This window comes from Carcharodon carcharias, chromosome 6 (genome assembly GCF_017639515.1).
Source record: "Carcharodon carcharias isolate sCarCar2 chromosome 6, sCarCar2.pri, whole genome shotgun sequence".
Classification (NCBI taxonomy): Eukaryota; Metazoa; Chordata; class Chondrichthyes; order Lamniformes; family Lamnidae; genus Carcharodon; species Carcharodon carcharias.
Window position 1 is genome coordinate 175207265 of NC_054472.1, and position 12433 is coordinate 175219697.

Sequence of the window (12433 nt, forward strand, 5' to 3'; positions counted from 1 at the left end):
CCCAACGTTCTGCAGAGGACAGAGAAAACGCTACAAAGACACAAACTCTCCTTGAAGCACAGCAGCATTAACATTAATGGCTGGGGAAAGCTTGCTACCGATCATTCAAAATTGCGGCAATTTGTCCATCAAACTGCATCACGCTTCAAGTCCAAACATCTTAAATGATGAGGCAGGGTGGCAGCAGAGAAAGAAAAAAATCTTAGCACAAGGGGTTATATCTACTCAACACTCTACAAACAAATGGCTACGTCCCAGGGAAGGAAGGAGAGTGACTTAACCAAGCCACTTGAAAATGAGGTTGTTTACGTTCTTAACATTGTTAATCACACAAACAAATGAGCTATTTGATAGACTTATCAGCTGACTAAGGAATTACTCTGAAAGTCATCTCTCCAATTTATGACCTTAAGACTCTGGTGACTGATAGCATTAAAGCTCAGCAACCCTTAGCACTGATTTACAACGATGCATTGAATTGCCTGTGAAGCTTTGCCATTCCAATTGTTAAATAATTCTGTCCATTAATGATCTGCTACTCAATTGCCAGGTAACCCTGACGGCACTTCATCAAGTAAAGTTGTGATTTGTAACCAATAATGTGCACTGCATGGCTTGTGACCTGTTTTTTTTCATTCATTCACGGGTTGGGGGCTTCGCTGGCTGGACCAGCATTTATTACCCATCCCTAGCTGTCCTTGAGAAGGTGGTGGAGAGCTGCCTTCTTGAACCGCTGCAGTCCATGTGGTGCAGGTCCACCCTTGGTGCTGTTGTCTCTCAATGATCTGGCAAGGAAGAGCTAGCTTACCTATTCACCAGGTTAAGGTGATTGAAACCGAGTTAAATGTAAGAGAGTTTGAGCAGCCAAATCAGGCATCATTCATACTTAGAAACCTACACTGACGGGTCAAACTACAGGTAGTTCCTCAGTATGGAATTCAAGGACGGATTTAATGTCTGGTCCCTTGGCACATATTTATGTTACTCTATCAAAACTCAGCTTTCTTACACACTGCTGGTAGAAATGTGAGAGAAGAGATACACAATTATACCAAACAGTATTCACAGACAAAATTAAAAAGCAATGGGAAAAAGACTCTGGGCATCATCTGTACCAAATATTTACCGTCCTGCCAATCTGCAAGAATTTTCACAGGAAGCTAACTGTTCATTCTTTTTGCCATGTGTATTCCATCCCCTTTAAAATGTTTGTTTTGTTCCTCGGATTGCATTCTCAGCCTAGTACTTCCTGTGCAAGAACAGAATGCAGGGGCACTAGGATCGACATCAATTTCTATTAACCACCAGGATCAATTGGGAAGGGTTGGGAAGATTTCCTCCATTACAACACATATTGGAGGCTCCTCTAGAATGAAAAATATCAGGTAAAACCTGCAAAGAAAAGGAAAAACGTACATTTCCATAGTGCCTTTCATGACCTCAGGACATCCAAAAGCACTTAACATCCAATAAAGTCTAGCCACTGCTGTAATGTAGGAGACATGGGAGCTAATTTGCGCACAGCAAGCTCCCATATCAATGTGATAATGACCAGGTAATCTATTTTGGATATTGTTGGTCAAGAGACAAATATTAGTCAGCAGGTCTCTGCTGCTCCTCTTTGGGATCTTTTACATCCACTGGAGAGACAGGCACACCCTGGGTTTAATGTCTTATCTGGAAGACGCCACATCTGGCAGACGCCACATCTGGCAGTGAAGCACTCTCACAGTGCTGCAAGGGAAGAATCAGCTTCAATCTGTGGCTTAAGTCTCAGGAGTGGTACCACAACCCATAAGTTCTAACTCTGAGGACAGAGTACTACCCACTGAACCATGGCTGTTACACAAATATAACACTAACTGTAAGACTCTGCTTTACTTCCACCTTATCCAATTGAACAGTATTCAGTGGGCAGTGCCACACTGCTTGTGCCCTGTAAAAAGTGGTGTTACCAAACAGACTTGTCTACAGCTCCTGTGCCGCACATCAATCATTGCATTTCTTACTTTTTTGGAAGCTTCAAGAGACAGCGTGTCGTACTTCTCACGGAATAGCAGCTTCTTTTCCTCAGGAGATGCAGAGTCTTCACCCGTACACTCCTCGTCACTGACACGATATAGAGGATAATGCTGGAAGAGTTAAATGCAAACAGGAAAACGATTAATTCAACAACAACAAACATAGCAGAAGGATCCAGTGCAATAAGGGTTAACCTGGGACTGAGTACAGTACCACCCACTGGTGATGATAAGAAGGTAGCTGACCTAGAGTTTAGCTCAGCAGTGTAGCGCTAGGTAGCAAGGTGCAAGGACATGCCATGGAGCCCTCTCCATACCTGTACCCTCTACTATAAATGTGCACATAGTTCAGTAATGTTAATAAAGACTTCTTGGTAACTTTTACAAGACTGCTTAATGGTGTCCCACCATGGGTAGCGACAACAGAACAGATCATGGTGGTAGCTGAAGATCAAAATCCACATCCTCCATAAAAATACTGAAGAAATCAAGAAGAGGACACCAGCAATGAATTTCTGCTCTGAAATAACCTCACTCCAGAAGCAAACAGCTGAGAAGACTCACCTGAAAAGCTCCAGAGACAGAAGATCCCGGCAGCAGGAAAAAAGCTCAAGCAAAAGTCTCCCCTGGAACCCTGTCAAAGCAGCTTCAACAAAGCAGATCTAGCAGCCAGCAGATTGAGTTACAACCTTTTTACAATTCCAGGAAAGCTAATGCTATGAACTATTTCTTTTAAAAGTCAGTCAGGCAGAAAATTCAGTTGCACATTCATTGCTAGCCTGACCTCCAACTTGGTGACCCCTACACTTGTGCCCCAGCCCAGAGTGTAAAAAAAGAGGAAAAATAATCATTGAACACGCAGAAACCCCCGTTTAAGCGAAAGACCAAGTGCCTCACAAAATTTTTGACCTCTTGGCCAGTGAAACTTCTGTTTTCCCAACATGGACCTGACCTGTGGCAGTCCACCACCATTCAACTGACCCACAGTTGCAATCCGACCTGTGGCCAATTTATAGCTTCTTCCTTCTCCTTGCCTGTCGCCGCCATTTTAAAGGTTGCAACAAAAGTCTGAAGCTCATGAAAATCTTCTCAACAGCAATACTGGTGGCATGATTTTGAATACTCCAACCTCTTAAAGGGACACCTATGCTTTAAAATTTTTCAACCATGAGTGAGTTTGTCATTGCCACCCCCAATATGCCTTACCTATGGACAGGACCAATCTCACAATTGCAGCTTTTGGAGAAAGGTTCCTCAGATATAGCACAGCTGCAGGGTTAAATAAAAAGTTAGAAACAGAATAAGTTAGCGTATTACTTTATTCAATTGTACTGATGGCAGACAATATCATTGCCAGGCATGCCATAGATGAATCATCTGCTAAATTTGAAGATGTTTTAAAATCCAATCTGCAATCCAACAAGACCTTGGAATGCTTGAAATTTAACAGGAGTGCCCAACAGCCTGGGGAGCCTGTTTATTCCTTTATCAACAACCTCTACCACACGGATGTGAATATGGAGATCTGAAATCAGAACTCATCCGAGGCAGAATCATGGTGGGTATCGTGGACGATTCACTCTCTGACCTTCTCCAAGCCCAGGAAAACCTCTCTCTCAACAAGGGTGTCCAGCTAGTCAGGCTGTCCGAGCTGCAAGACCAGCATCGGACCATTCCTAGAGATGAGAGCACTTCATGGGGCAGAAACCACACCTCGGTCCACCACATGTGGCCACAGAAGCACGGAGGCCGTCTGAGCCAGGGTAAGCCAACACCCAACCACTCTGCCAAACGACCGTGCTAGCGCTGCGGGGCGATGCGCACCCACGGGGAGGACCAATGTCTGTCCAGCGCTGCTAAATGCTTCTACTGTCACAAACAGGGGCACTTCAGCAGGCCATGCTAGTTGCGTCCCCTGCACCACACAGGCAATCTGAGAAGTCCAGGCCACCAACCCAGAAGAGACACTGCCCTTCATCTTGGGCGACATCAGACGATACGGCTCCTCCTTCTGGAACGTGGACATCTCAGTAAACGGCCATCTAAGCAATTTCAAGTGAGATTCTGGCGCCAGAGTGACTCCAAGACTGCTGGATCCAAACCATGAACACCCCACTCTACGGTGACGGGGGAGTTGGAATGATTCAAGAGCCAATAAGATACAGCAAAAAACAGATCACAGAATTTATGCACACAATCAGACCTCATCCGAGGCAGACCTTTTCACTCTTCAGTGGAGACACCTGCATAGCCCTTGGCCTTCTTCAACTGGCACAAGATGTGAAGAGAACCACAGTCTCCACGCAGCTAGAAAGCCATCCTCCAGAAAGCCCAGCGACAAAACAGCAACTCAATGTTGATTTTGTTTGTCACCTCTCTTTTCTGCTTGTGGAGCAGGTCTGTTCTTCTCCTTAGCAGATCTGTTCTTCTCCTTTTCAGGTCCCCGAACTGAACCACAGCACCGCCAGTGGAGGTGACACTAGAACCAGAACTACTGCCAGAACAGCCTCCGTTTCAACCAGCGACTACAGTGCAGTTGGTTGAAATGACGACCTATGTGTGGCCCCAGCAACTGCCAGCCAGTGTGATGAAAACACAGAGTCCACTGGAACCAGGTAGCAGCCTGACGCAAACACTACTCAACAAAGGTGAGCTGCCTCCACACTCTTCTTCCATTTATGGCTCCCCTCAACCCCAGAAGGCTTCCAGAGGCTGGAAAAGGCAGAAGAAGGGGCGTAATTGACAGTTGGTGGATACCAAATCCGACTCCCAGAAAGAAATGACCACCACTCACGGTACCAAACAACCACCGCAGCAACCCAACCAAACAGGCATGGAGCAACACTCGCCAATGGTGGAAAGCTCACAAAGCCATGCCTGCACTCGGCTCCAACCAACAACTCACCACCAAGACCAACAGCCCCTAGATCCTACCACTCTCCCCACCAGACGGCAAACGAAACGTGGCAAGTGTACAAGACCTCCAGACTGCCTCAAACCCCGACGTGAAAGGCCTGAAAGGGGGAGACAGAGTAGATGAACTCTGTTAATACCTGCTATTAATGTTGTAATGTTAATAATGAAGCAGTTTACAGTTAGAGTAGTTACAGTTGCAACAAGCCTTATGACAACACAAGACTTGAATCAAACTGTAAGTAAGTAACTATCATCAGTCTATATCAGGGAATAAAGACTTTTGTGGGGTGGGGGTTTAGGAGGGAAGGAGAACGATCCAGTACATTAAGGGTTAACCTGGGGCTGAATATAGTATCACCCACCGGTGATTGGTGACCTTGTCCTGTCAGTGCCAGAACAAACCCTGTGATGAAAGAAGGCATCCGACCTAGAACTTAGCTCAGCAGGGTAGAGCTAGGTAGCAAGATGTAAGGACATGCCATGGAGTCCTCTCCATACCTGTACCCTCTACTGTAAATAGTTCAGTAATGCTAATAAAGACTGCTTGGTAACTTCTACAAGACTGCTTAATGATGCCTTAGCAGAACACATCAAGGGTAGAGACAATCCAACAAAACAACCACCAATTGCATTTATTGCCGAAAAAAGTGAAGCTTTTCATCTTGCACTCATCAGGACACAATGTAAATTAGTAACCCTATTATCAATCTGTTCAATTTCATCTCACATAAATGCTCACTCACTGTCAGTCACCATCAATGGTGCATTCTCCAGGGCAACACCACTTGCCGACCAATCAGCCCTTTCTTCACAAACAGTATAAATTGTTGTTTTCCCTCTTATATTGGGATTCTTGTGAGTTCCTGATGAGCGCAAGACAAAAAACCTAGACATATCGCTTTTTTCAGCAATGCTCAAGTTCTCTACTACCAAACAATGAATTGCATTTATATAAGAGTTACTGATCAAACCAATAGGGCAAAAAGGAGGAATTTCTGTACTATTTGCGTAGTGGTTAGAATGGGACTCGTTATTACATGAAGTGATTGAGTTAAATAGCTTAGACGCTTTCCAAAGGAAACTAGAGAAATTCATGAAAGGAAAGAGAATAGAAAGATATGCTGAAAGGCTGAGATGAGATCGATGAAATGGGAGACCACCCCATGTGGAGCAAAAACACCACCACTGACTAGTTGGCAGAATGGCAGGTTTCTGTGCCATGGTTGGCAGCCTTCCATCTTCTGAGGCTATAGCTTGCGCCTTGGTTAAATCATGTGTTAAATATCACCTGGTGTGGGTCAGGTGCCACACTCCAGCATGGCACTCTCTGCTGCAGATGAACATAGTGGAACTCAGGTGGTGCAGGATTCACCGGCCTCTGTCTTCTCTAGGCCCTCTTCTTGGCCAGCGGAGCTTTCCGCTTTATTGTCTTCCGACTTTTGTCTTTGAAACAGTCAGCTTCCAGATGTCACAGCCGTCAGCGATTCTGTCAATGTCTCACTTGCAAATACCCTTGTAGTGGAGGTACAGATGGCCAGGAGATCATGACCCAGTGGCCAGTTCCCCATACACAAGGCCTTTGGATATACAGCCATCATCCATTCGAGGAATGTGGCCAAGCCAGCGCAGACATCATTGGCTTAGCAATGAGGGTACGTTGATGGAATTGGCACGCTCCCAAGACCTCTGAGTTGGTGACCTTGTCCTGCCAAGAGATGCCAAGGATATGGCTGAGACAGCAAAGGTGGAAAGTAGCCATCCTCTGTAGATGACCTGAAAGCGTATGACAACAGTAAAGAGAAGAATTTGCCAAAAAGTGTCAGTGCCAGAACACAGCCCTGTTTGACCACACTGTGGACCTTAAAGATTTCCAATATTGCCCCAGCATAGCCAGCCTTACCCATCACGCTGTCATGGAAAGAGGAGATCACACTGAGCAGCTGCGGCAGGCAGCCAATTTTCTCCAGCAGCTTTAATAGACCCCTCTACTCATGTGGAGCATAAACACGAGTAGAGACCGGTTGGGCCGAATGGCCTCTTTCTGTGCTGTATATTCCATCTAATTCTGTGTAATCATAGAACGATAACACAGAAGGAGGTCTTCAGCCAATCATGTCTGTGTCAGCTCTTTGAAAAAGCGACCCAATTAGATTTCCTCATGATTCTGCAAAGTTTTCTTTTCATGTTTAAAGCAAATTCCCTTCTAAAAGAAATTTCTGAATCTGCTTCCACATCATGTCAGGCAGTGCGTTCCAGATCTCACCAACTTACTGCATAACTTTCTTATTCTCTCATGTCACATCTGATAATAGTACCTTTAACATACTGAAACATCACAAGGCGTTTCACAGGAGCTACATGGACCAAAATTCGACACAGAACCAGGTAAGGGCACGTTAGCAAAGACTGCTCAAAGAGGTAGAATTTAAGGAGCCTCTAAAAGGAGAGAGGGGTGGAGGCACAAAGAGGCTTAGGAAAGGGAATTCCAGAGCCTAATATCTGATTCATGGAAAGGTGTAAAAGATGAATTGAAACAATGTCAAATTGCCTTTGGTGTGATTCACACTGCCATTACCTATCTCTATATTAAGCAAAATTTGATGTGTTACAGAATCGCAACCATGGGCTTGACAATCAGCCATTGTGAATAACATTTAATTAAATAAGCTTTTTGCATTGAAAAGTGTAAACAGCTGAACTCAAGAGACAACATACTGCCCTAGCTAAACATTTATCACTGATTTATATTTTCACTTAGAGTCTGGACACATCGGAACCATTTGAGATCCATAGTGTGGTCAAACAGGGTTGTGTTCTGGCACTGATAATGTTTGGCATATATTTCTCTGTGCTGCTGTTATAAGCCTTCAGGTCATCTACAGAGGGTGTCTACTTACATACTAGAATTGATGGGAAGCTATTCAGCCTTGCTCGCCTGAAATCCAAGACAAAAATACACCAAGTCCTCATCAGAGAGTTGCTGTATGCTGACACTGCCACACTAGCATTCCATACTGAGGGTCACCTACAGCAGCAAATGGACAGACTCTCTCACTCCTATAAAGAGCATCGGGAAGACAAATGTCATGGTTCAGGATGTTTCTAAACCACCATCAATGAGCATTGACAATGTGACACTGGAGGTTGATGATAGCTTCACATATCCAGGCTCTACAATGACCAGCAATCTGTCACTTGATGGTGAAATCCAACACATGCATCATAAAAGCTACTGCAGTTATGCCCAAGCTGAGAGTAAGAGAATATGGAACAACAGCAACCTGACTGAGAACCCCAAGCTGTGAGTCCATTAAGCCTGTGTCCTCAGTGTACTCCTCGACAGTGGTGAGACCTGGACAACATATGCTAGGCAGGAGAAAAGGCAGTTTCCACCTTCGCTATCTCAGATGTGCCCTCAGCATCTCTTGGCAGGTCAAGGTCACCAACTCAGAGGTCCTGAAGTGTGCTAATTCCAACATGCCATGGAGTCATTTATGGCATAGAATTCATCCCATCGAGTCCATGCCAGCTCTCCGTAGGGCAAACCAATCAGTCCCAGTCCCTCTCTCGATCCCCAAAGATCTGCAGGCTTCCAAATCCTTCAAATACCTTCCTTTTGAAATCATTGATTGTTTCTGCTTCCACCACCCTCACAGACAGCAAGACCCAGGTCATTACCACACACTGCGTAAACATTTTCCTCCAGTCCTAACATTCTCCCTGCAGCTCTTGCCCAAAACCTTAAATCTGTGTCCGCTAGTGCATGTACCATCAGCAAATGGGAACAGTTTTTCCTGATTTATCTTATCCAAATGTGTCATAATCTTGTACGCTTCTATCAAATTGCTCCAAGAAGAACAACCCCAGATTTTCCAACCTAAGCTCATAATCTGAAACTCCCCCATCCCTGGAATCATTCTGCACCCCCCTCAAGGACCCGACATCCTAAGTGTGGTGATCAGTGTGGGTGCAGTACTCTACTTGTCACCTAACCAGGGCTTTTACAAAGGATTAACATTACTTCCCTATTTTTGTACTCAATGTCTCTATATATAAAGCTCAAGGTCCCATATGCTTTGCTAACCACTCTCTCAAAGATCAACGCACATTCATCCCCAGCTCTCTCTGTTCCTATTCACTCTTTAGAACTGTGCCATTAAGTCTATGTTGCCTCTCCCTAACCCTTCTGCCAAAATGCATCACTTCCCACTTCTCTGCATTAACTTCCATCTGCCACTGTTTGTCACTCCTCCACATTTGGTATCATCGGCAAATTTTTAAATTTTGAAGTAAGAGGCAACTTAACTGAAGCCTTTAAGATCCTGAGGGTCTTGACAGGGTGGATGTGGAGAGGATGTTTCCTCTTGTGGGAGAATCTAGAACTAGGGGTCACCGTTTAAAAATAAGGGGTCGCTCATTTAAGACAGAGATGAGGAGAATTTTTTTCTCTCAGCAGGTTGAGAGTCTTTGGAACTCTCTTCCTCAAAAGGTGGTGGAAGCAGAGTCTTTAAATATTTTTAAGGCAGAGCTAGATAGATTCTTGATTAACAAGGGGGTGAAAGGTAACCGGGGGTAGGCAGGAATGTGGAGTTGAGGTTACATTCAGATCAGCTATGAACTTATTGAATGGCAGTGCAGGCCTGCTCGTGCTCCTAATTTGTATGTTCGCATGAAATTCTACTCTGTATTCCAAGTTCCAAGTCATTTATAGATAGCAAAAAAGTGGCCCTAAAACTGTCTACCATCCTCCAGTCTGTAAAATAGCCATTTACCACAAATTCTGTTTTCCTCTTTCTGTCTCCGTCTGCTTTCTCTTTGTGTCTGCATCTATGTGCTGATCGCCTTAAGCCACCAGCTCTCTTGCTTGTCGCTCTCCTGTGTGCCTGGCCACACACGGTTTCTGTATCTTAACCTCCTTCTGTTGGTACTGCTTCCAGGTCAAGTATCACATGGACCAGTATTCCTTAATAGCCAAGGAAATTCCAATTGATCCCTTTACAATTAATGCAAACTCCTAAAAGTCCTTTTCAAACATATTTTAAAATAATTGCAGATTCCACAAGCATTTTTGAAAAGTTGCAAATTTTCCTAACCGTACTGCTTCTGGGTCAAAGTTCTCCACATCTGTTCTTAAGCCAGATTTTTTTCTGATTAGGTATTAACCATCCTATTACATGTTATTTAGGAAGGACAAGAAGCTAGGAAAAGGTAGAGGGGTGCCTGTGTTAATTAATGATGGTATTAGCACAATAGAGAAGGATGGCCTAAGTTCATGAAACCAGAACGTAGACGCCGTTTGGATAGAGATGAGAAATGATAAAAGGCAAGAAGTTACTTGTAGCAGTGGTATACAGACCTCCTAACAGTAACTACACAGTAGGACAGAACATAAAGGAAGTGATAATGGGAGCTCATCAGAAATGCACAGCAATAATCATGGGGGATTTTATTCTACATATACACTGGAAAAAAATCAGATAGGCAAAGGTAGTGTAGATGAGGAGTTCATAGAATGTTTGCGGGCTAGTTTCTTAAAACAGCATGTTCTGGAGCCACCCAAACAGCAGGCTATACTAGACCAGGTATTGTACAAGATGGGATTAACTGATGACCTTACAGTGAAGGCACCCCTAGGTACCAGTGATCATAACATGTTTGAATTTTACATTCAGTTTGAGGGAGAGAAGAATGGGTCCAAGTCTAGTATTTTAAACTTAAATAAGTCAAATAAGAGGCCATGAAAGCAGTGCTAGCTAAAGTGAACTGACAAATTAGGTTAAGGGATAAGTCAATAAAGATGCAATGATGGACATTTAAGGGGGTATTTCAGAATACTCAGAATAGATACATTCCAACGAGAAAGAAAAATTCCAAGAGGACCCCCCACATTCCATGGTTAACTAAAAAAGTTAAAGGTAGTGTCAAACTTAAAGAAAAAACATATAATTGTGCAAAGATGGTTGGCAGGTCAGAAGATGGGACAGAATATAAAAACAACAAAGAATGACTAAAAGATTGATAAGGAGGGAAAAATTAGAGGACTAATGGAAGCTAACTAGAAATATAAAAACAGATAGTAAGATTTTCTTTAGATATTTTTTAAAAATGAAAAGAATTAACAAAGTGAGCATTGGTTCCATAGCGTCTGCCGAATTAATAAGGGAAAATAAATTAGCAAATGAATTGAACCAGCATTTTGCATCGGTCTTCGCTATAGGGGATACGAGTAACATCCCAGAAATGGCTGTAAATCAGGAAATGGAAGGGAAGGAATGAACTCAGGAAAATTACAATTACCAGGGAAGTTGTCCTGAGTAACTTGGCTGACAAGCTCCTGGGTCCTGATGGACTTCATCCTAGGGTCTTAAAAGAAGTGGCTAGTGAGATAGTTGATGCATTGGTTTTAAATTTAACATAATTCCTGAGATTCAGGGAAGGTTCCATTAGATTGGAAAATAGTGAATGTAATTCCTTTATTCAAAAAGGGAGGGAGACGAAAAGCAGGAAACTACAAGTCAATTAGCCTAACATCTGCCATAGGGAAAATGTTAGAAGCTGTTATTAACGACATTATGGCAGGGCACTGGGAAAAATTCAAGGTAATCAGGCAGAGGCAACATGATTTTGTGAAAAGGAAATCATGTTTAACCGATTTATTGGAGTTCAAATAGTCATTTGGTAGCACAGAACTTAAGTACTGCTGAAAGAAGAGACACGTCTAAGCTTTTCATCTTGTGCTTTTCAGGACATTTAGCAAGAATACCAATATAAGGGGGAAAAGTACAATTTATACTGTATGTGCAGAGAGTGCTGATTGGTTGGCAAGTGGTGTTGCCATGGAGAATGCAGCAGTGATGGTGACTGACAGCAAGCGAGTGTTTGTTTATGCGAGATGAGACTGAACAGGTTGGTAATAGGGTTACCAATTTACACCATGCCCTTCACTGCGCTTGGTCTGCAGTGTGCAAATTTCTTTCCTATTTTGACTTGATCCGTTTATGCAGCTATATTGCTTCAATAGATGACTGCACCATAAACAGTATCCGTTCGAAACATGTCTGCACCATAAATCACTTACATGGAAGCGGTTTGGCAATACAATTAACGACACCACAAAAAACATAACAAATCTCTGTGACCATGTGCTCTCAGAAAGTGAGGGGCTCGTTCTTGCGGATGGCTTCGTCCCAAATCAAACTGGAAGAGGTATTTGCTGAGTTCCAACTCCTCTACTCCCAATTATCCTGCAACAAACCAGCGTCCACTGAAGACATTGAATCCTTGAAAGCGCGCCTAGCTGATCTAGCACACACATACTGTGGAATTCTAAAAGATCTGTCTAATTTTCACATGCAACGCGAATATCTTAGAGCGTTGAGAGGCTTTAAGACCAACCCGGACATACACATCAGTAAACCTGACAAAGAGACAGCAATTATCATCCTCAACAAGCGTGACTATATCAACAAAATGCGCGCTATTCTTAATGGCAGGTC

At 43.5% G+C, this 12433-nt stretch overlaps 1 protein-coding gene across 3 annotated transcripts in view; it reads right to left on the bottom strand.

The window, feature by feature from the left end:
• mppe1 (metallophosphoesterase 1) overlaps positions 1 to 12433 on the bottom strand; it is a 74618-nt gene that overhangs the window by 17998 nt on the left and 44187 nt on the right. For all 3 annotated transcript variants that reach the window (XM_041190596.1, XM_041190595.1, XM_041190594.1), the window contains exon 7: positions 2010 to 2132. In XM_041190596.1, coding sequence (XP_041046530.1) covers positions 2010 to 2132 — 123 coding nt within the window. The remainder of the gene's footprint in view (positions 1 to 2009; positions 2133 to 12433) is intronic.